Source organism: Alnus glutinosa, chromosome 11, assembly GCF_958979055.1.
Source record: "Alnus glutinosa chromosome 11, dhAlnGlut1.1, whole genome shotgun sequence".
Classification (NCBI taxonomy): domain Eukaryota; kingdom Viridiplantae; phylum Streptophyta; class Magnoliopsida; order Fagales; family Betulaceae; genus Alnus; species Alnus glutinosa.
The window spans coordinates 9,964,585-9,988,467 of NC_084896.1; the positions used below are offsets into that span (position 1 = coordinate 9,964,585).

Genomic DNA, 23,883 nt, shown 5'->3' on the forward strand with positions numbered 1-23,883 from the left:
TTACAGATAAAAATTATATTACTCACAATAATCTCAAACAGACACAGTAAAACGAATATGGTATATCACACTTAATTCTTTTTTTGGAGCAAAATATAGCAAATTTAAACTGAAAATTTGTTCAAAATACACTATCTAATTTCCATTAAGAAAAAGTGAGGAGAGAAAAAAATATTTTTAAGAAAAATACATATACCCTCTCAAACTATCGCAAAATTGTCAATGTTCTCCAAACTACCAATTGTGTCAATGCCTCCATAAACTACCCAAAAATGTCAATGTCCATCTCAATGACAAAAATACCCTTTATAAAATTATAAAAATTCTTAAAACTATAATAAAAAACAAAAAAAAATCCTTAAAAAATAAAAAAACAGAAAAAAACGCCTTTTTTTTGTTTATTAAATTTTTTTTTTTGGTTTTTTGTTTTTGTATAAAAAATTCATTTTTTTTCCTTTTTTATTTTTTGTTTTTGTTTTTGGTTTTTTTTTTATTTTCATTTTTTAATTGGTTTTTTTTTTCGAATTTATAAAGATATTTTGCCTTATTAAAATTTTTTTAGAGTCATTTTGTTTTTTGTTGGTCTTGAGGGACTGGCATTTTTTGATAATTTATAAAGGACATTGACATAATTAATAATTTAAAAATAAATATTGATAATTAAGTGATAATTTGAGTACAATATGTGTATTTTTCTCGATTTGTTATAATTTTGACTGAGATGAACCATAAGATCCGAAAGGGTTATCCGGACCGACCGGATACAATAAGCGGACCGAAAAGTGAAAAGAGTTCGATTTGAACAAAACCAAAACAAGTCTGCGTAGGTGCTCTCTCTCTGCTTCTTGTCAGCTGTGCAGCGTGGAAATGAAGAAACGCACCGTTTACGCATGGGGAGTAGCGATCCTGTGCTTCGTTGTGCTGATGATCGTGACCCCAGTGATTCCTCAGTCTCAAGCTTACCACGATTTTGCTGACAAACGCGAATTCTTCGGTGATATGCCCTTTTCTTAGGGTTCCTCATTCACCCTCTCTCTTTTTTCTCTCTCTTGAAAACAACATATATATATATATATATATATATACATATCAAGATTTTGTATGTATAGGCTGTGATGCATATTCTACCATTTTGAAGGTTATATCCAGTTGGAAGTGGAATTAATTTGTTAAATTTTTTACTGCATGAATTGTTCATCCAAAAGGAACAAATTATAGGATGGCGAAAATGAAATTTGGGTGGAGTTCAAGAAGTTGAATTTTGGGAAATGGTACAATGTGTAGCTATTAGCAACTCCTACTTATTTTGATTTTTTATTTTTATGAATACTGCTGGCATTAATTATTTGGTGAAAATAAATATCTTTTTTGTATTGATAAGTTAGATATGCAATGGGTGAGTTTTGAGGCCACGTTTTTGAAAAGAAGCATTTGGATCGGGAACAAGTTCCTGGGAGGAGTAAATTTGATACCAGAGAGTCCTGTTACTACCTGTTATCAATATATGATCAAATTCAATTAGGTCATGGCCGAATTCGAGGATTGTTAGGAAGAAGTAAGCAATTTTGGGTCAATTCAACCAAATCAACACATGCGAGAGAGATGGAGAGTCCGTGGATCGTCTCTTAGTGCAATACCCTATCCGGTTGTGAGAGATTTTTGCTCTTTGGTTTTTTCTCTGTTTGGTGTTAGTTGGGTGCTTCTTCAAATTGCAAAGGGGATATGGGCGAGGTGGCAAGGGGAGTTTGGGGATAAAGAAAGGAGGGTAGCTTGGTGTGCTGTGCCATGGCATTGCGGGTGAAGTATTTGGTTCGAACTTGGGACATAATAGGCGATCTTTTGACATGGGATAGAATGGTCTCTGCATTATACTAGGGTTTATCTTTGAGGAGTGTTATTGATTCACTTGCAGGAGTGGTTTTTCCCTACTCTTATTTTCTTGTTTTTTAGACTTTTCTTTACCTAAGTGTTGGTAGTTGCTACCCCTTTAGGGGCTCGTTTCTTGTAAACAGCCTGTGTAAATGGGTTGCATCATCTTTGTTCCTTTTAATAAATATTGTACTTATCAACAGAAAGCCAAAAAAAAAGTTTGAATTCATTCAAGGAAAACGTGTTTAACGTTGAAACTTCTATCATAGCTTGGGCTTTTGCAGGATACAGTTAAAAGAGTTGATGATAAAAAGCTTTAGGGCTCAAGAAGAAATTTTGGGCTATTATAAAAGGCATGTGTAGCCTGAGGTGTACATGTTTTATGATTTTTATGCATTTCATATCTTGGCCTTTGAGATTCACTAGTATCCTAAAAGGAGTTGACTTATCCAGTTGAGTTCATGCCCCGCCCATTGACATTCACAAGCATCCTGGGAGGCATTGGCTTTTCCAGTTGAGGCATAGCCCTTTTCTATATTTGCGTGCCTTTGTTCAGCTAATACTTTAAGGCCGTGCTTATATTCTCACTAAGCAGTAAACAGTGTGAGTCAAGACAGCAACCATGACTAAGCTGCCAAACTGTCAAAGAAGAGTTGTAAAATAAAACTGGTTAATATCTGTGTTGAGTAGGTTGGCTTGTTGCCTAGCGTTATGATTGACATGCTAATCTAACTAATCATTTAGCTGATATGCATGGTCCTATCTACATGCTCATGTTTTCTTGACTTTATAGAATTGTGGAATATAAAGTGGGGCAGTGTGTGAGAATGGTAATGCTTGTGCTTGGCCAAACTCCATACCCCTGGTGTGCTTCATGAGTTGTTTATGCTTTTAATTGTGCCTATCATTCAACTTGGGCAGTATTGAACTTTCTCATTTTACCACTCTGTTGTGTTGTACTGACAGGCTTCTTTATGATATTTCAGGTATTCCCAATACACTTAATGTGGTTTCAAATTTTCCTTTCCTTGTTATTGGTGTCATAGGGCTTGTACTTTGCTATCATGGGAATTATTTCAGGCTGAGGTAATGTGGTTTCTGTAACTATCATTCTAATACAATCCCTACATGAAGATTATTGTGATTACTCATCATGGTTCGATATTTGCATCAAAAGCTTGCAAGGTGAGCTTTGGGGTTGGACATGTTTCTACATTGGTGTTGCTGCCGTTGCTTTTGGATCCTCATATTATCATCTCAAGCCAAATGATGCTCGTCTTGTGTGGGATCGCTTGCCAGTGAGTGCTTTGTGATGAAAGACAATTTAGTTCCACAGAATCTCAACTGTTATTCTAAATTGTTCATATGGTATTGTTTTACCTCTGACATATGAGTTTATGATAAACACAGATGACTATTGCATTCACATCAATAATCGCGATTTTTATCATTGAAAGGATTGATGAAAGGAAGGGGAAAATCTCCATCATACCACTACTAATGGCAGGCATAATAAGCATTTTCTATTGGAGGCAAGCACATTATTCCTTTGTTTTAAGCTCTATATGGCTTGATTCCTGATGGTGGACATAGACTTTCTCAATTGTAGGGATAGAAGTCTTTTGCCTATATTACTAAGAGCCTGTTTGAGATTGCTTTAAAGAGCTTAAAAAGTGCTTTTAGTACATAAAAAGTTGTGCTAAACAAAAATGGGTCCGTTTGGTAAAAAAACTTAAAAAGCACTTTTTTTGAACTTTCTTGCTCTAAAAAAGCCCAATACTACGTTTTGCGGGAAGCTTGAAATGAAGCTTTTTCTAAAAAGCTCTTTCAAACTTTTTCTACATATAAAAGCTCTATTTTTCAGTGCAATCCCAAACAAGCTCTAAGTGGCTTGTGTTTTATACTAAAGTGCTTTAGGATTTTTGACAATTGTTCTGTAATTTATTGCTTAGGCAAGTGGGGGGACTGGTCACGTGTTAAACCATTATGGAGCTTGGAATAATGTCAAAGTAGGAGTTGTGCATTTTTCACCTTTTAACTACTTCCTGGAATTGCTATCTGAGGTTAACTTTGGACTATTTAAAGAGACATCTTGGTGACTGCACTTTCACTTTGGATGTGATTGGTTTAACCACCTCATAATAAGAAATGGTCTAGATTCTTTTTGGGGTAATCCATTTTTTATACAATTTTATTATCTATCAGAAAAAAGAAAAGAAAAAAAGAACAGAAAAATGGGACATGGTCTAGGGGTTTTTGTTCTGCGTTTTCAGTGAATATAAGTACTGGAACTTTTGTTGGCAGGTTTTTTGATGACCTCCGCCCATATGCCCTGATCCAGTTTGTTCCTTGCATTGCTATTCCTGTAATGGCTATCTTATTGCCTCCAATGTATACACATTCCACGTACTGGCTTTGGGCTGCAGGTTTTTTTTTTCAACAAGTGTTTCCTTTTTTATATGCTTAAAATATTTTTACCTTGTGCTATGATGTGTATGACATTAATTCTTTACACGCAGGATTTTATCTTTTAGCTAAAGTGGAAGAAGCAGCAGATAAGGTGATTTACGAATGGACTCATCATATTGTTAGTGGGCACACGCTTAAGCATTTGTGTGCTGCCATGGTTCCTGTGTTCTTGACACTTATGCTTGCAAAGAGGAGTATTGAAAGAGAGAGGTAATTTAAAGTTTTGTCTTACCCTCCTGCTGCTTACTATAACAGAATATCTGATTCCATTATGTAGATATATGGAAGTCCTTACTAAAGAAGTATTGTCTAGAATTTTGTTAATTATACTTAACTTTCTTGATTATGCATGCATAATCGGATGCCTCTTGGGAATTTAATGATTTTATAATTACATGCAAGATTCCTCTATTTCTAAAGTAGCTATCTAGATGTCCAAAAGATAATTATCTATCTACCCTATTTTCCAAGGAAACATATTTTCCCTGTTTGTAGCCCCACCCTGTTAAATTTTAATTATAACCGTTCTCGTTAGAAACAAAAGGTGGATGATGGAATAAATTACTTATGAATTCATTGGACAAATTATTTTCACTTTCATGAACCGTCTAGTAAATTTTTCCCCACATCTCTTCATTTAGTGTTATAATCTCCCCCCTTGCGTATAAAAGAATTGCTCTCTCTTCTAGTAACAGCGACACCCCATTTCTCACCTTATTTATTTATTTTCTTTTTGATTAGTAAGAGTGGACTATTCAATTTCTCTAATTTTTAGGACAACATGCGTTCATCACTTTCCCTACTTTTTCCAACTTCTTCTGCCTTGTGGTTAGTGGCCCCCCAAAGTCTCTAAAATGCTTTTTCTATCCCTTAGAAATTCAACAATATTATGGAGTCTCTTCAATAAAAATACTATGTGACCCCCCACTGTTTTGCAGACTATAAAATGGTCTCCTCAATGCAAATGAGATTACTGGTATATGTATGAATCACAAAGAAGGAAGCTGAGTTAGTTTATATATTAAGCACGTGCATTTGAATTCCTTGTTAATTCTTGTTCTAATAAAATGTTCCAGTTCCATTTATCACTCAATTGCAGTATTTATCAATTCAAAGGACTAATGTCATAATTGGATGAATATAATGTTAAAGATTGTATATTAAATTAGAGCTTGTTGAGTAAAATTTATGAGTTTTCTTGCATTCTTTCATATACTCCTAAAAAAATCTAATGATGTTAATTAAATTAATTAGATAAAAGTATCAACAAATTGATTAAGTTTACTTGATTAAGGCTCTATTTGTTTCAACATAAAATGATTTCCGTAAAACATTCAGTATTTTCGATTGCTTACAATATTATGGCATAAATTAATACATTATTATCTTACAATGTATCACCATATGCCCCCCCCCCCCCCCCCCCCCCCCCCCCCAATCCTCTGGCTCAGCCACTGCTTCCGGTGCCCCATGATCATGGTTTGCACTTGCATTCAGTTTAACATACTTCAAAAAGTTGCAATGAAACTAAATTTACTCCATCAGCTTTGCTGATTTTCTTGCTTATTTTTCTTTTTCTAGTTAGGTGTTTCATGTTGTATACTTCCGGTGTACGTAGGGGCGCCTTACGCTTTCAATAAAACTAAATTTACTTAGCAATGAATGTTGTCTAAGTGCGTATTGGCCGGCACCAGAATAATACCCATCAGGCATATTTTTCATGGTATGTCCATGAACGGGTGATATGATTGTTGCTTTTATTCTTAGGATGGTACTGACCAATAAAGTTTGACAGCCAAATTCTCCAAGTTTAGCAAAAGAAACTACATTCCACTGTAGACTATTAGACTGGTTTGGCAATTGACATGCTTTGGCAACTGTTGTTTTCTGAAGGATTTAAGCAGGAAAAAAATAAAATAAAAAACTAGCCAATGCATTTGTATCATCCCCCCATGGGCTCTCTCTCACACACACATATATGCATTTGCTGTTGCCCCTTAAATGCAGGCAAAGTCTGCTCCAGACGTGGAGGGTTTCCTGGACAAAGGTCAAAGTGAATGGCTCCGGGGTGGAGAGTGGCACTTCTTCATACTCAACCGTTCCAGTCGTTGAAGCTCCTTGACTCCAGGGTGGAGAGCGAAACATGTTCATACTCAATAGTTCCAGTAATCAAATCTCGTTGAAAAAAGAAGAAAAGAAGTAAAAAAACTTTGGTTTATGTAGACCAAGTAAAACAGACCACACTAACCTTGTAGTAAAACATTGGCTCAACGCCAAAATGTAATTACAGTTTTGCTTATGGAATTTTTACAAATTATGTCGCCTTTATAGTTTGTATATAGAAAAATATATACTGTTATTCAACCTGCTTGGTGCAGTAGCGTGAGTTCATATGTTGTTTTATGGAGGCAAGCTAAGTGAACCAAAATTTTAGTCTGCAGTGTCATTGGATCAGGTATCTGCAGCTGCAAGGGACTTCCAGTGTTCAGTTTAGTCTTTATGATAACACTATTTTTAATTTTTTAGAATTCATTAAAGTGTTCATTGTCATGTGTACAAAAGTTCAACTAGTACAGTACTTGTTGCTTCTAAGTCATGATGCACAAAATCATTGTTCCAAGTCCTAAGGGCCTACAAAAAGAAAACAAGGAGGAGGTAGGGCTAGGAAGGTGAGAGAGTTGATTCAGTATTCATCATCAAGTTGAACGAAAAGAAAAAAAAGGAGGTAGGGCTAGGAAGGTGAGAGAGTTGATTCAGTATTCATCATCAAGTTGAATGTTCAAGGAACGCTCTAAGGTACTGTTGTTGGGGAAGGTTTCTGAGGAATTGAAAGGCTGATGTGGTGCTTTTACGGGAGACCAAATAATAGTAGGAGCATCCCCAATAGTTTATATACTTCTGTATCTAAAATGGTTTACTAAAATTTATTTTTTCTACTGCTGGGGAAATAATTAACTCCGAAGCCACATGGCCCTAGAGACAAGTCGGAGGTTCAACCTGTAGGTCCGACCCAGCTTGGTCACCTCGGTTCGAAAATCTCGATCGTAACACCTCGGATGTTTGTCACAATCCTGTACGAATAAATCAACTCCGTGCCTGAGCACCTCGGACTACGACATGTCTCGGTAGATTGGTCACCTTGGACAAGAAGATTTCACAGGTTGCGGAATATATTGAGATCTCCTAGCCTGTATGGAGCGAACACGTATATTTCCACCTCGGAGAATTGGTCTGTGTACAGTACAAGCGCCGTGAAGCTATCTTCTCAGATTCACCCAGTAAGTATTTGTTAGCCGTTAGAACTCTATATCCAAGATTCGTGGGATTTATGTCAAGTCCCCGATCCCAAGATTTTCGGAATGGATCTGTATCTCAATATCAATGGGATACGAATCCCTATCAACGTGGAACTCATTTAAAAGAAGCGGAGTCCTATCCAACTTCTACTCAATTCAAATTCTATGAAGATACGGTTGAAACCTATACGATCCAGGACTAAAACTCCTAGTCCAAATATACTTCAAGAACTCCAGTGAGTCTTTAACTGAGAGCCTATAGATAAGACTACTGTGCCAGGTATTTTTAAGATATATTCTCTATATTCTCTAAGTTTTGAGATTTCTAGTTCTCTCTGAAAGTCATAAAGTTTGGACTGACTTAGTCATCGGAGTGGACATAGTCAGTGCCCTCGACTAGTCATTTGTCATTTTTGTAAATCCCAAGGAAGGCAAGGAGGACGAAGTTGTTTGGCGAATCACAAGGTGAGGAAACTATACCAACAGTTTGGCGCCGTATGTGGGAACACCATTGTTCCTTAAAAAAAAAATCCGTCATGGTGAATACGCGCTGTACCAATTCGGGTCAGAACAACACCCATGAAGAAGCGGATTCCATCGGCCCTGAGGCCCGAATAGCCAATCTAAATCAACAGTTGGCTCAAGCGCATAAGAACGTAAATGATCTATTGGCTTAGAATGCGGTGTTGCAAGCTACCTGAACGCCCGCACCATCGCACACCTGGAGAAGACGGTGAGCCTCGAAACAAGAACAATGTTCTGCATGGAAACCAACCTCCACCCCCATCAACTAAGGCCGAGAGGAAGCTACAACAAATGGTCCTCGATTTGGGAGCAAAATATGACTTACTGTCAAAAACCGTGGTAGAGAAGCAGAGCGAGAAAGAGCCTCTAGCTAATCTCTTTCATAACATTGATTCAATGTTCACGAACGAAGTTGCTAACACGGCTTTGCCTAAGAAGTCCAAAGTTCATTACATTCCCATCTTCACAGGCAGTGAGGACCCGATGGAGCACCTGATGACCTTTCGTTCTCATACGTCTTTACGCAAGACCCCTAATGCAGTGGCTTGCCGAGCCTTTCCATTCACCTTGTCAGGAAAGGCCACAGACTGGCTCAAGAATCTTCTACAGAGGTCTATTGATAATTTCGATATCCTCAGACAGAAGTTCTTGATGCAGTTTATGTCAGGACGGGTTAGGCGAAAACCCCGAGGGTACCTACTCTCCATGCGCCAAGGTCCCAATGAATCTCTCAGGGACTACCTCTAGAGGTTCAACCAGGAGAAGTTAGATACCGAGAGTGCACCTAATGATTTCATCTATAGTGCAATTTTCCAGGGGTTGAAGAAGGATGGCCCCCTCATGGCAGAGTTGGCATTAAAACCAACAAAAAACCTACACGCCTTTATGATCAAGGTTGATAGATACATCAACCAGAAGGAGACACTTCGGGCCTTCCTAGGCCCCCCTGAAAGGCAGTCAGAACCTTCTCCTTCCGAGAAGTGGAGCAAGAAGAAGAGCCCGAGGCGGTGCAAGATCACAACCCCTAGGATTATAAAAAGGTGAGGAAGAATTTCTGGGACTACAAGTGGACCCCTTTGAATACCACTCACACTGAAGTTATGATGGCAATAGAGAAGGACCCCGCCTTCCAAAGACCAAAACCCCTCCCAGGGGTACCTCCAGCTCGTCTAGCAGACAAGTATTGTGTTTTCCACAATTGTCATAGTCATCTTACCGAGCAGTGTATATCACTGAGACAACTGATAAAGAAGTTCATTGAGAACAGTAAGTTGGTCCGGTTTCTTGTCAATGAAAGAAACCATCAAGATCGAGCTCGGGCCTTGAGGCCGAGAGAAGAGGAAGAAAGGTGGCATAGGAGGGACTATGCCCTAAGACGAGAAGAAAGGCAAGAAAGGGCAAAGGAGCCCACTCCTAGGCCTCGGGAAGAAGAGAGGCGTGAAAGAAGCCGAAGTAGAGCCCGAGAGAATGACAACCTCCCCATAATTCATACCATCTCGAGAGGATTCGGAGGAGGAGGAGAGTCCTGTTCGGCCCGGAAGGCTTATGCAAGACAGTTGGATGACTTTGAGGTGTATTTGGTGCAAAAGCCTCCTAAGGCTCGAAGGTGTGATCCTATGATTGTAGGATTCTCGGACGAAGATTATGCCAGAGTTTCACTCCCACATACTGATGCCCTTGTAGTATTGTTGACTATTGCCAACCATCAGATTCGGCGTATACTAATCGATACAGAAAGTTCAGCTGATATTCTTTTCAAATAAGCTTTCCATCATATGAGCATTCCCTAGGGTAGGGTGGTCTCGGTTGTATGCCATTTGTTGGGCTTTGCGGGCAAGAAGGTTTCGCCTCTCAATTCTATCGAGCTTCCAGTCACCGTAGGGACCTACCCGAGGCAGAAGGTCATCATGGTGAAGTTCTTGGTAGTAGATAGACCCTTGGCATATAACGCCATTTTTGGAAGAATTGTTCTTAATGAGTTGAAGGCAGTCACATCAACTCCACATCTGAGTATGAAATTTCCAACCGCTAAAGGGGTCGGAGTTGTGAAGGGAGACCGGAGGGAGGCTAGAAGATGCTACAACCTCTCCTTGAAGAATTCCCCCGACACTCACAATCTGGGGGAGAAAACTAAAGAAGAGGGAAAATAGCAATCACAGTTGGGGGAGCCGGTTGAAGACCTTGAGGAGTTTGAGGTCGGAGATTTCGAGAAGAAAGTTTGAGTAGGCTCGCAACTACCCAACAAATGAAGGAAGAGCTAGTGGCGTTCTTTAGGCATAATAATGATGTATTTGCCTGGAGCCATGAAGATATGCCAAGGATTGATCCCTCGGCCATTGTCCACAAGCTGAATGTGGATCCTAACTACAGACCCGTGAAGCAAAGGAGGAGAACTTTAGCAGTAGAGCGAAATCAGGCAATACCATAAGAGGTTGAGAAGTTACTGAAGGTCGAATTTATCTGAGAAGTCGATTACCCCGGGTGGCTAGCTAATGTAGTGCTAGTGAAGAAGTCTAACGGCAAGTGGAGAATGTGTGTGGACTTTACCGATCTGAACAAGGCTTGCCCTAAGGATAGCTTCCCATTACCTCAGATAGATCTCCTAGTGGACTCAACGTCCGAACATCAACTCTTGAGTTTTATGGATGCCTTCTCGAGGTATAATCAAATACACATGGATGAGCCTGACCAAGAGAAGACTTCGTTCATTACGGACCGAGGACTCTACTGCTACAAGATGATGCCCTTTGGCCTGAAGAATGTCGGCGCCACGTATCAAAGGTTAGTAAATAAAGTATTTCAAAAACAGATTGGCAGGAATGTTGAAGTTTATGTAGATGACATGCTAGTCAAGAGCATTCAGGCGGCCAAGCACATAGCAAATCTCGATGAAACCTTCCGCACACTGCGAAAACATCAGATGAAGCTTAATCCTACCAAGTGTGCCTTCGGAGTATCATTAGGAAAGTTCTTGGGATTCCTGGTATCACACTGAGGTATCGAGGCAAATCCCGAAAGTAAAGGTAGTCCTCGAAATGCAACCTTTGAGGACCATTAAACAGCTTCAGCAGTTAATGGGGAGAATCGCAGCACTCAACCGTTTCATCTCTCAGTCCACAGATAAGTGCCTTCCATTCTTCAAGATCTTGAGAAAGGCATTCACCTAGAGTGAAAAGTGTGAGGAGGCATTCGGAAAGTTAAAGGAATAATTGATGAACCCTCATCTACTGAGCCGACCCTTCGAGGGGGAGATACTTTACTTGTACTTGGTTGTATCTCCCTCGGCGGTAAGCTCGGCCCTGATAAGAGAAGAAGCTGGAGTTCAGAAGCCTATCTATTTCACAAGTAAGGTGCTTCATGGAGCAGAAGAGAGGTATCCTCGGATCGAGAAGTTGGCTTTTGCCCTTGTAGTTTCGGCTCGGAGACTGAGGCCTTATTTCTAAGCTCATGAAATTCGAGTGCTGACTGAGTACCCATTGAGGAAAATCTTGTAGAAGCCCGACCTTTCGGGGAGGTTAGTTAACTGGGCCGTGGAACTCGGACAATTTGATATCGAGTTCCACCCTCGGACAGCCATAAAGGGCCAGGCTTTGGCAGATTTTCTTGTGGAATTTTGCAACATTCCAGAAAGTGAAGAACTCCCCAAAGAGTCTACTTGGGTGGTCTATGTAGACGGATCCTCGGCCAATAAAAGAAGTAGAGTCGGAGTTATGTTGTTAAACCCGGAGGGCTAGGAGTTTCAATTTGCAGTCAAGCTGGATTTCGTCACCACCAACAATAAGGCAGAATATGAGGCCGTTATAGCTGGTTTGGCCATATCCCGAAAAGTGGGCGCGACAAATGTAGAAATCTGTAGTGACTCTCAAGTAGTGGTGGGCCAAGTCCAGGGAGAGTTTGACACTCAGGAAGTCAGAATGGCCAAGTATCTAGAAAAGGTATGCGAACTCCAGTCTTACTTTGACAAGATTGTTATCACTAAGATACCGAGGGAGGCGGATAAGGCAACAGATGAACTCTCGAAATTGGCTTCCGGGAGCGATCAAGAGATTAAGCCTCAGCTCAAGAAGTTATTGTTCTAGCCGAGCCATCAATTTCCCCAAAGTCTGATGTTATGGAGTTGGATACGACTCCGATTGAACCTGAATGGGCTACTGATGTCATTCAGTATCTAAAGAACAGCCTATTACCTGAGAACAAGGTTGTAGCTCGAAAGGTCAAGCTACAGGAGACTCGGAATAGTCTCCTGGGAGGAATCCTTTATAAAAAGGGATACTCCGAACCTCTACTAAAGTGCCTCCCAAAAGATGAAGCAGAGTATGTGATGAGATAGATCCATGAAGGTATTTATGGGAACCATTCGGGAGCTCGGATGTTGGCACACAAAGCAACTCGGGCCGGTTATTATTAGCCTTCGATGAGCAAGGACTCGGCCCGAGTCGTGAAGCATTGTGATAAATGTAAAAGGTTCTCCAAGGTAGTGAATTCACACCCTGAGAAGTTCACCGCCATTACATCTTCGTGGCCCTTTGCAAAATGGAGGGTAGACATTGTCGGGCCAATGCCCCTGGGTAAAGGCAGCAAGAAGTTCCTGGTTGTCGCTGTCGACTATTTCACCAAGTGGGCTGAGGTAGAGGCGATGGTAGCCATAACCACTACGAACGTAATCAATTTCCTCTAGAGATTGGTTGTGTGTCGATTCGGAATACCACACGCGTTTGTAACAGATAATGGGACACAGTTTGACTGTAAACAATTCCAAAAGTGGTGCTCCGAACTCCGTATCTGGAATGATTATTCCAGTGTCTTACATCCTAAAGCAAATGGACAAGTGGAAGCAACGAATAAAACCTTGATGAGAACATTGAAGAAGAAGCTCTAAAAGAAGAAAGGGGCCTGGGTAGAGTATGTCCATGAGTTGCTCTAGTCATATCAGACAACAGTCAGAACTTCAACCGGGGAAACCCCCTTCTCCCTCACGTATGGGACCGAGGTGGTCATCCTGGCAGAAGTAGGATCCCCGAGCTTCAGAGTGGCCTACTACAACCAAGGGCTCAATGATGAAGGTATCAACTTGAACTTGGACCTTTTGCAAGAAAGAAAAAAAAAAAAAAAAAAAAAAAAAAAAAAAAAAAAAAAAAAAAAAAAGAAAAGAAAAAAAAGACCATGCTCAAGTAACCTGGGTAGCTTATCAGGGTCGGACAGCTCGGTACTTGGATAAAACTGTAGACCCTAGAAAATTTCAAGTCGGAGACTGGGTCCTCAAGAAAGTGAGCTTAATGACCAAAGAGGCGATTGAAGGGAAGTTAGCACCAAAATGGGAAGGCCCCTATCAAGTAGTGAAGTGTCATAAAAAGGGAGCCTACCATTTGAAGTCTGAGATCGGAAAGATGCTCCCTAGAGAATGGAATGCCGAGCATTTGAAGAAATACTATATGTAGTAATTGTAGCTCGACAATCTTATCATCAATAAAGGATCTTCTTCTATATTTATTGTCTACTACAAAGTTATTATGTCAAAGCCGCATCAACATCCAACCGACTCCCTCCCCCAAAAACTCGGTCGAGTATTGGAGGGATACCCAGGGAACTATCCACCCGACTCCCTCCCCAAAAAACTCTGTCGAGCATTGGGAGGATACCCAATGGACTATTTGCCAGACTTCCTCCCCAAAAAACTCGGTCGAGTATTGGAGGAATACCCAGGGTACTTGACTACTCACTTAAGTCAAAGGTGGTAGCTCAGAAAAGATATGGATATGATCAAGACCTGACAACAATTCAGAAATTATAACAAGTTTGAGTGAAAGAAGATATCTCCAAAGCTGAGTAAGGCTATCGGGCTCAAATCTCAAAGAAAACACCTCGGAAGAAGATATGAGGACAAAACCTCTTTAAAAAATCATCAAGTAAGTTTTAACCCTCGGGGGTAAAGTTCAAAAACCCTTGGGGGTGCCGGTTTTAAATCCTCTTAATCAAAACTTACACAAACCGTTTGTTTGTACAAGTTTTGGGGGGTACAAGTGTTTAAAGCTTTACAAGTTTTAACCCTCAGGGGTAAAGTTCAAAAACCCTCGGGAGGTGCCAGTTTGTTTTACAAGTTTTAACCCTCGAGGGTAAAGTTCAAAAACCCTTGGGGGTGCCAGTTTGTTTTACAAGTTTTAACCCTCGAGGGTAAAGTTCAAAAACCCTCAGGGGGTGCCAGTTTGTTTTACAAGTTTTAACCATCGGGGGTAAAGTTCAAAAACCCTCGGGGCTGCTAGTTTGTTTTACAAGTTTTCACCCTCGAGGGTAAAGTTCAAAAACCCTCGAGGGGTTCCAGTTTGTTTTACAAGTTTTAAAGGGGTAAAGTTCAAAAACCCTCGAGGGGTGCCAATTTGTTTTACAAGTTTTAAAGGGGTAAAGTTCAAAAACCCTCAGGGGGTGCTAGTTTGTTTTACAAGTTTTAACCCTTGAGGGTAAAGTTCAAAAACCCTCGAGGGGTGCCAGTTTTAAATCCTCTTAGTCAAAACTTACACAAACCGTTTGTTTGTACAAGTTTTTGGGGGTAATATGGTCAACAAGATAAAGAAAATGAAGAGATCAAAATTTCATTCATTGACATTAAAATTTTGTTCATTACAAAATTTTTTACATACAAAATAAATGTAAATCTGAGGAAGGAAACTCGAGCCTCAGAGTTGGCTTTCAGGCTGCATCATCTTCTAGAGGATCTTTGTAAGAATTGGGAGTGATGGAACCCTAACTCGGGACATCGGGCATAAAATCGATGTCGAACTCCTCCATTTCCTTGATGGCTTCATCTGGGATCCCAAATAGAAGCGGCCCGACAGTGGTGGGGTCAAACTTGTATTGAGTTTTTGTTGCCAAAGTTTGAAAATTCTCGAACCCCCAGTTGAAGCCCCGACCCTAGCTCTAGTCTCAGAGATAAGGCACATAGCTCAGCTCTTTCAGATAGCGCTTTTTTATGGCCTTGCATTAGGCGTATTTGGCCCAAAGTCTGATCAAAAGGTTTTCTGCTTTATCCTGCACCTTTACAGCTTTGCTCTTCTCAGCCTCAAGCCTCTCCACCTCGGCCTTAAGTTTTTTCTTCTTGGCATTTTTACAGGCTTCGGAGCATTCGTTTTGAACAGCCTCCAACCGAGACTCCAGTTGATCCGCCCGTTCGAACTCTTTGGCCAGACCCATGACAGAGCGATTGTACCGCTCGTTAGAGTCAAGGACTACCCTCTTCAACCGAGCGTTGATAGACCATTCCTTGGATGTTATTGAGTCCCGAGAGGCAAGCTCTTCGTCTTGGGATAAAAGAAGAGCTTTTAGAGTCGTTACTTCCTTTTCAAGTCTCAAGAGTCTAGCTTGCAGCTCGGGAGCTGGAGCCGTAGGCTGTACTTCTTGACGCCTGTCGAAGTTTTGCTAAAGGGCTGTTATCTTCACCAAAAGCTACAAATTCAAAGAGAAAAGAAACTCAGAACAAATTGCGAGTTAACATAAAGTTGCCCCACACAGAGAACTATTTGAAAAAGTTTACCTGATACTGAGAAATGAGGATGCCTTGGACAATCCTTTCGGGAGAAGCAGTCCCTACGTGCGCCAAGAATCCCTCGGGAATGAGATTCTTGATGGCCTCCATTGAATGTCCAAGAAGACCCCTACCCAGAACCTCGAAAGTCGCTCTGAACCTTGAAGAATTGGGTTCCTCGAAAGCTGGAGTAGCCTTAGTATTAGGGGCGGCTTCAGAGTCAGTTGGCCTTGGGTCACTTGTGCTAGCCTCAAGATTAGCTTCGGGCCTATCTTCTACTTCGGTAGGTTGAGGTGCCTCGAGCCTTACCGCTCCTGCAACTTCGGGATCGGCTTCAAACCTATCTTGCATTTCCGTAGGTTGAGGTGCCTCGGGCCTCACTACGCCTGTGCTTTCAGGATTAGGGCTCTCTGGAACTCCTGCATGTTGAGGAGTTTCGGGCCTCACAGCGCCTTCGCCTTCTAGTGTTCCCCTTTCACCCTCCTCAGTCTGATCTGCAGAAGGCCTAGACCTCGGAGATATCCCATTCTCCGCTTCGCCCTTGGGCTCGGGGGGTGGAGGGGTGCCCATTCGCTCCGCAGAGGGAGTCCTAGGGGTGTGCTCCTCCTCCATGTCTTCGGCAAAAGTTTGGTTTTGGGGGGTGCTGGCCTCTTCATCATCATCACCACCGGGCTCTTTGCCCGAAAAGGCAGACTCTTGGCAAACTTCATCGGCATCAAAGGGCCTGATAACTGGCCTGCCCCACATCCTCTCAGCCTCTTAGATTATTCCTGCTAGGCATTCTCATGCCCCGAATTTCCTCTTCTGAACCATGTGTTTTACCCGACGCAGAGCCTGCTCGGGGCTTGTCTCAGGTGTAGGTTATGCCTCTCTTTCTGCTCTAGCAGGCGCAAAACTTGTTGCCCCCGAAATTCTAGCATCTTGCTCTTCGTGATTAACTTCTAAGCCATTGTGTGACCCCTCAGAGCTTATTTCATCCCTTAGGTGAAAAGTCGGCAAGGCTCTCGCTCCTCGGGTCGGGGAGACTTCTGGAACAAAACCTCAGAAGCTCACTGAGCCTTCCTCGGTGTTGGTCTCGAGCACAGTGCTCTTCGGAGGAGTCCTCCTCGCACCAGAAGCAGCCAGGGGAATAACTTGTTTCTTCTTCTTTAGAGGAACCTCCTCTGAATTTATAGCGGTGGGTTCGAAAGTTCTCTTTTTGGCGGCTTGTCTAGGGGATTAAGGGGCATCACCCTTTTTCTTGGCTGCGCCTCTCTTAGTGACCATTTTCTTGTTTTCCAGAATTGTATATCCGCGGAATCGCCTCATGGTTTCATCGATTACAAGTGTGTTGAAGTCAATCTCCTCAAACTTTTCAGCTTTTACCCTTGCTGCGGACCAATCGCTTATCCTTCCAACATCTTCTCGGTCAGTTATGATGATGGAAGGACGTTCGCATAGGTGAGGTCGCAACAACCGCCATGTCCGAGGCATCCTACGGTTTTCAGGCAGAACAGTGTCCTCGAGGCATTCCCACAACCCGAACACTCGAAAGAATTGTTGTTCCCAAAACTAGTTATTTGTCAGCCCGCTCTTGAGTTTGATGAAGACAAGGGGGGTGTCGCACAGCCAGCTCGATCATCCCTTCCGTAATCTGCCTTGACCGATAGATATTGAAGAACTGAAGGATCTTCATCTCCTTCTTCAAGACCAACCTCCACAGTATATAGGAGGCGAACAGATATCTCCAAGCATTCGGCAGGATTTGACTTGGAGTGACCATCAGGAACAAGACGAAGTCCCTCGCGATCTTGGGAAAGGGAAGCCAAAGTCCAGCCATAAACATCCTCTCAAAGAGAGTGATGTCACCACCGTTAAAAGCCCGAGTCTTAGGGTTTTGGTAGAACATCCTCACCGTCGGAGGGATGTCATAGTTCAGGCGCAGAACGTCCTCATGCTTCTCGAAGATAACAGTTTCCACCCTACTCTCCAGGGGAGAAAGGTCTATGGAACCATCAGATTTCTTGGCTCGTGCCCGTGAAGTAGAAGGAACATCAGAGGCAGATTTCTTTTTGGCCATTTCAGAGCAGAAAAGCAAGAAGTCGAAAAGAGAAGGGGGTGCAAAAGGATTTCAGGAAAGAAAAAGCTTGAAGAATCGGCAACAATGGTAAAAATGAACGAATGCGGTAAAGTACAATATTTATAGAGGGGTGAAGAGTGAAGATTTAAATGCCCCCCACACGTGTCCAAGAGATCAAGGGGTGCCATCATTTCAAAATCCCCGAAAATCGAAGAGACAGCCGCCTAAAATTCAAAAATCAAATCTTTATTAAAGGCGGGACCTCGAGAATGCAAGCCTCGATTTGAAAAGTCGGCGTCATCATGAGCGTGCAAGATTTAGTCATTATGATGGGAAAAGGCGGCAACTGACAAGTACGACATTTATGGCGTGAATAGCGACAGTTTTCAAAGTACGAATTAAGAGGATACAAATAATTCCCTTAAATTCAAAATTTTGAAATAAAAGAATTAGGAAGTAACTGTTGGGGAAATAACTAACTCTGAAGCCACGTGGCCTTGGAGACAAGTCGGAGGTTCAACCTGTAGGTCCGACCCGGTTCGACCTGGCTTGGTCACCTTGGTTCAAAAACCTCGGTCAGAACACCTCGGTCGTAACACCTCGGATGTTTGCCACAACCCTATACGAATAAATCAACTCGGTGCTTGAGCACCTCGGACTATGACATGTCTCGGTAGATTGGTCACCTCGGACAGGAAGACTCCACAGGTTGTAGAATATACCGAAATCTCCTAGTCTGTATGGAGCGAACACGTCTAGGATATTTCTACCTTGGAGGATTGGTTTGTGTACAGTACAAGCGCCGTGAAGCTATCTTCTCAGATTCACCCAGTAAGTATTTGTTAGCTGTTAGAACTCTATATCCAAGATTTGTGGGATTTTTGTTAAGTCTCCAATCCCAAGATTTCCGGAATGGATCTGTATCCCAACATCAATGGGATACGAATCCCTATCAACGTGGAACTCATTTAAAAGAGGCGGAATCCTATCCAACTTCTACTCAATTCAAATTCTATGAAGATATAATTGAAACCTACACGATCCAGGACTTAAGACTCCTAGTTTAACTATACTTCAAGAGCTCCAGTGAGTCTTTAACTGAGAGCCTATAAATAAGACTACTACGCCAAGTATTTTTAAGATATATTCTTTATATTCTCTAAGTTTTAAGATTTTTAGTTCTCCCTGAAAGTCATAAAGTTTGTACTGACTTAGTCATCGGAGTGGGCGTAGTCGGTGCCTCCGACTAGTCGTTTGTCATTTTTGTAGATCCCAAGGAAGGCAAGGAGGATGAAGTTGTTTGGCGAATCACAAGGCGATACGTCACCATATCGGAAACTGTACCAACATCTACTTTAACTAACCATTTTTTAACACATGCATCTAACTTCTTATCTAAACTTCTTCTATATTTTATTAAAATAATATTTATATATTTTTTAATTCACACACCTCTCCAACAACAACCAAGAAAATCACCAACCCAGCATCACCAACTCATCTAACCGAAACATCACACCATCTTTGCTGGAAGTGCAAAATGACTAAGTTATCGGGGATGCTCTAAATATTTGAAAATATTGTAAGAAGCATATGACCTGGTTCTTAAGCTATCAAATAGGGTTTTGCTTCCATGGTATGATAGGGTGCGATTGCAAATCGAAGGATACATTGGGTTTTTCTTTTCTGATAATCAAGCAGTTTGATTTAAATCAAACTTTAGATGATGACATATTGGCAATCACATTATATAACCGAGTTTGGTGGTAATATCTCGTCAATCTACTATTCCTGCTTTGGGTTTTCCGTTTTTGTTTTCATACTAATTCAATAATTTCTCTCTCTCATAGTTGAGCAGCTTGAGCAACTGGGGTAGTGAAATGCATATAGATAGTATTTTTTGTGAATGATTAGATATAAATAACTGATAAATCACTCTCCACATCCGGGGTGGTGGCGCAGTTGGCTAGCGCGTAGGTCTCATAGCTTTCGAGTAATCCTGAGGTCGAGAGTTCGAGCCTCTCTCACCCCAAAATAATTGTTTTTATGTTTCCCACGTCTATGCAAACAACACATGCCAGTGTTTTTTTTTTTTTTTCTTTTTTCTTTTTTCACATATATTCTGTTCTTCGGTTCCAATATTCATGATCCTCTCTAATTTGTCTCTCATTCCTCTCTTTTTAATAAACCATGGAATAACCAATTTAAAGGAGTTTTAAGAAGAGCTTGCAATATATATGAGAGTGGGAGTGGTATGATACTCCACAGTCCACCACCCCCAATCAAATGCTCTACTCCAAGACTCTCACTCGAACAGCCTTATGTACCCTCTTGGAGCCATTGCTCAACCAATTCCGGCCTCACATCCTATCCTATGCACCTATTTTCCAGTTCTTGACTGGTCACAACCTCTTAAAACTTGGCCAACAAGTGCATGCCCACATGGCCCTTCGTGGGGTCGAACCCAATGCCTTCCTCGCCGCCAAGATGGTCGCTATGTATGCCAGTTCTGGCAATCTTAACTCGGCCATGGCTGTATTTCACAAAATCAATACCCCAACTGCTCTTTTATATAATTCGATACTTCGGGCTTGTGCTCGGTATGGGTATTTCGAAATAACCATTGGGATTTTCTTTCGAATGCACTCTCTAGGCGTTAAGGGTGATAACTTTACGTTCCCTTTTGTGCTCAAGTCTTGTGCCGAATTGTCAAGTCGTTGGATGGGAAAATGTGTTCATGGGCAGAGTTTGAGAATTGGGTTGGAGTTTGATATGTATGTTGGGACTTCTTTGATTGATATGTATGTAAAATGTGGTGAATTAGCAAATGCCCGTAAGTTGTTTGATAAAATGACAATGAGAGATATTTCGTCCTGGAATGCTTTAATTGCTGGGTATATGAGGGATGGGGAAATTTATGTTGCTGAGGATTTGTTTTGGACAATGCCATGTAGAAATATTGTTTCTTGGACTGCTATGATATCAGGGTATGCTCAGAACGGGTTGGCTGACCAGGCGTTGCATGTGTTTGAGATGTTGAAAGAAGATTCGGAGGTAAGGCCTAATTGGGTAACAATAATGAGTGTGCTTCCTGCGTGTGCACATTCAGCTGCTCTTGAGCATGGGAGACGGATTCATGACTTTGCCGATGAGCTTGGTTTGGGTTCGAATGCCTCTGTACAGACAGCACTTGTTGCAATGTATGCTAAATGTGGGAGCCTTGCTGATGCTCGTCAATGTTTTGATAGGATAGGTCAAAGTGAAAAGAATTTGGTTGCTTGGAATACTATGATAACTGCTTACACTTCCCATGGATGTGGAATGGAATGTGTATGGACTTTTGAGGAAATGATCAGAGCGGGCATTCGGCCTGATAACATCACATTTATAGGGTTATTATCTGGATGCAACCACTCAGGTCTTGTTGATGTTGGCCTAAAATACTTCAATTGTATGAACTCAATATTCTCTGTTGAACCAAGAGTTGAACATTATGCTTGCATTGTAGATCTTTTGGGTCGTGCAGGGCGCTTGGTGGAAGCAAAAGAGCTCATTGATAAAATGCCAATGCAAGCAGGACCAAGCATATGGGGTGCATTATTGTTTGCTTGCCAAAGCCACCGCAATTTGGAAATTGCAGAAATTGCTGCTAGAAAGTTGTTTGTCTTAGAACCAGAAAATGGTGGGAATTATGTCCTGCTTTCAAATATGTATGCTGAAGCCGGCATGTGGAAGGAGGTGGACAATGTGAGAGCTCTTCTAAAATGTCGAGGCATGAAGAAAAATCCTGGATGCAGTTGGATTTAGGTTAATGGGAAATCTCATTTGTTTCTTGGTGGAGATACATCTCACCCTCAAGTAAAGGAAATCTATATGTTTTTGGAGGCATTGCCTAAGAAGATTTAAGGCAGCGGGTTACATACCTGATACTACTTTTGTTTTGCATGATGTTAGCGAAGAGGAGAAAGAATATAACCTCACCCACAGTGAAAAGCTAGCCATTGCATTTGGGCTTTTAAACACTAGTCCTGGAGTTCTCTGTGTGACCAAAAACCTTCGAATTTGTGGAGATTGTCACACAGCCACCAAGTTCATATAAAAAATTTATGGACGGGAGATAATTGTGAGGGATGTAAATTGATTCCATCACTTTAAAGATGGGTCTTGCTCCTGCGGAGATTATTGGTAATTAAAATAATAGGACGCAAGGCAAGTCCTTAGATTCGTATGCATTTTGTATTGCCCTGCTTCCTTGGTGATATGTTGAAGTCACACAAGGACATTTTTCATCATCCTGCACCATAAATTACATGCTAATAAGCAAATTCAGCAGCTTGATGGGTACCTTCGTGCCAATTCAGTCGATGGGAAAGACAGAGATCACACTATTCTGCATCCACGGTAGCTACCAGGTCTTTTCAATATGAAACACCTGAAGCAGCTACATTAAGGACTTCAAGAGATGTGATGCCCAAGTTAATCTACAAATTGAGGCAAGAGGGTATGAAAGGTGGAATTCATTATCAGTTTCATTCTCTTCCGTAGATAGGTTTGGTGTTTCTTCAGGCCCTATGGAGAGGGAACCATACATCCCCAAGTATGTTGAAGTTAATTATATTGAAGGTTCTAATGATAAAAAGTGTAGTAATGCGAACTTCCCTTGGACAAAAAAGCTGGAGGTGCTCATCTGAATTATAGTCGAGTTTCTTATTTGCATAGATGTCATCCTGATTGTTGTTTGCCTACTTCCACTACCAGGCCAATAACAAGAAAGTAATTAGAAATCACTCATTTCGCCCCAACCAAAGAGAGGTCATTAATGCTACAATGAGTGGTTATGATTTTTTCGTTTTAATGCCAACTGGAGGGGGAAAGAGTCTCTGACATATCAGGTAAATTTTTTGTTTTTTTTTGAAAAGCTCTTACGAGTTATGGTTCTTAATTAATACAGTCTACTACTTTCAATACCAGAACACGTTTTATGGTTTTGCAATCTCAGTTTTCAGTTATCCATAGTGTATGGTCAATTACATCGTTAACTCTGTGGGAATGCCTTTTTTTTTTTTTCCCCCTTTTCTTAGATCCAAGATTTTAAGTTTCATTATTTCTTTTAATATCAGTAAATTAAACTTTCTGTGGTTTACATTATAGGAGTTTGACACTTCTGAATTTTGTAATCTTGCAGCTCCCTGCTCTTATTTGTCCAGGTATAACGTTGGTAATTTCTCCCCTACTGTCACTTATCCAAGATCAGATAATGCATCTATCACAGGTAACGTTGATGATATGGAGAATGATGACGGTGCCGGCCAGAAGAAAATAATGATGATGTTATTGGGGTTGTAATGGTGGAGAGCTCGGCGATGGAACGGTGCTTGGATTTAAGGATTGAGGGCAGGAGCTCAATATCTTATAATTGGAGGATGGTGGTGGTGATGTTGGATTACTGTGGTGGAGAGTTGGACAACGGAATTCCTGATTTCACAATTGGAGAATGGGAGTTCAATTTTCTGAAAAATGTGGGTATGATGGATGTGGTAGCGGAAATGGGGTACATGGTGGAGATGAGGGGCAATGGTCTTTTGGCAATATTTGGGATGCTTTCCTTTGAAGATGGTGGGCCCTAAAATCATGTGATAGTCATGTTTCTGAAAAAACCAAAACATTTGATTACAACTTAAATGAGGGGGCATTAGGATCTATGAAGCAATACTTAAAGGAGGTGCAGTGTCCATGTGCCCCACTTATTGTATCTGAAACTTATTAGACACCTGCAAATAAAATTTTTAGATGTGTTTTGGAAGTGAGTTGGACACAACAAGCAGGCATTAAGCATTTGTTTGGTACTTGTGATTTGTCTTATCTTCCTTTTGTAAATAATGAATCTAAAAAGATATTATATAAATTACTTGCGTCCCTGTTGTGCTGTATCCTTGTCTTTTGGATTTTGTAGTGTCGTGTGTTTGTGTTGCCCTGTTCATGTCTATGCTTTTATAGGTTAAAAGTTGAGTGAACAAATTGGATGCTTGGAAGGGGACACTGGAAACGAGTAATTATGAGAATCGGGCTCCTCTTCAATTCGCAAGTAAAACACAGGCACATTGATGAATCTAAACTATCCACCCCAATTTCTGAACAAATAATGGATG

The 23,883-nt window shown here is 41.2% G+C and overlaps 2 protein-coding genes and 1 non-coding gene across 3 annotated transcripts; all 3 read left to right on the forward strand.

Moving 5' to 3' along the window:
* The first annotated feature begins 780 nt into the window (after window positions 1–780).
* Window positions 781–6,617, forward strand: LOC133882851 (uncharacterized). The gene is made up of 7 exons (XM_062322070.1): window positions 781–994; window positions 2,856–2,955; window positions 3,047–3,167; window positions 3,280–3,401; window positions 4,174–4,295; window positions 4,389–4,548; window positions 6,346–6,617. Exons 1-7 carry the CDS (start codon window positions 868–870, stop codon window positions 6,458–6,460), a joined length of 867 nt encoding a protein of 288 aa, XP_062178054.1. The 5' UTR covers window positions 781–867; the 3' UTR covers window positions 6,461–6,617.
* A 13,064-nt stretch (window positions 6,618–19,681) lies between these two features.
* TRNAM-CAU (transfer RNA methionine (anticodon CAU)) lies at window positions 19,682–19,766 on the forward strand. Its single transcript is given in 2 exon segments — window positions 19,682–19,719; window positions 19,731–19,766. It is a non-coding gene; the product is annotated as a tRNA-Met (tRNA).
* Window positions 19,767–19,846: 80 nt separating this feature from the next.
* On the forward strand, window positions 19,847–23,647 carry LOC133881393 (pentatricopeptide repeat-containing protein At5g56310-like). The gene is made up of 2 exons (XM_062320310.1): window positions 19,847–22,626; window positions 22,920–23,647. The coding sequence occupies exon 1, from the start codon at window positions 20,021–20,023 to the stop codon at window positions 21,539–21,541; it is 1,521 nt and encodes a 506-aa protein (XP_062176294.1). The 5' UTR covers window positions 19,847–20,020; the 3' UTR covers window positions 21,542–22,626; window positions 22,920–23,647.
* Window positions 23,648–23,883: the final 236 nt, after the last annotated feature.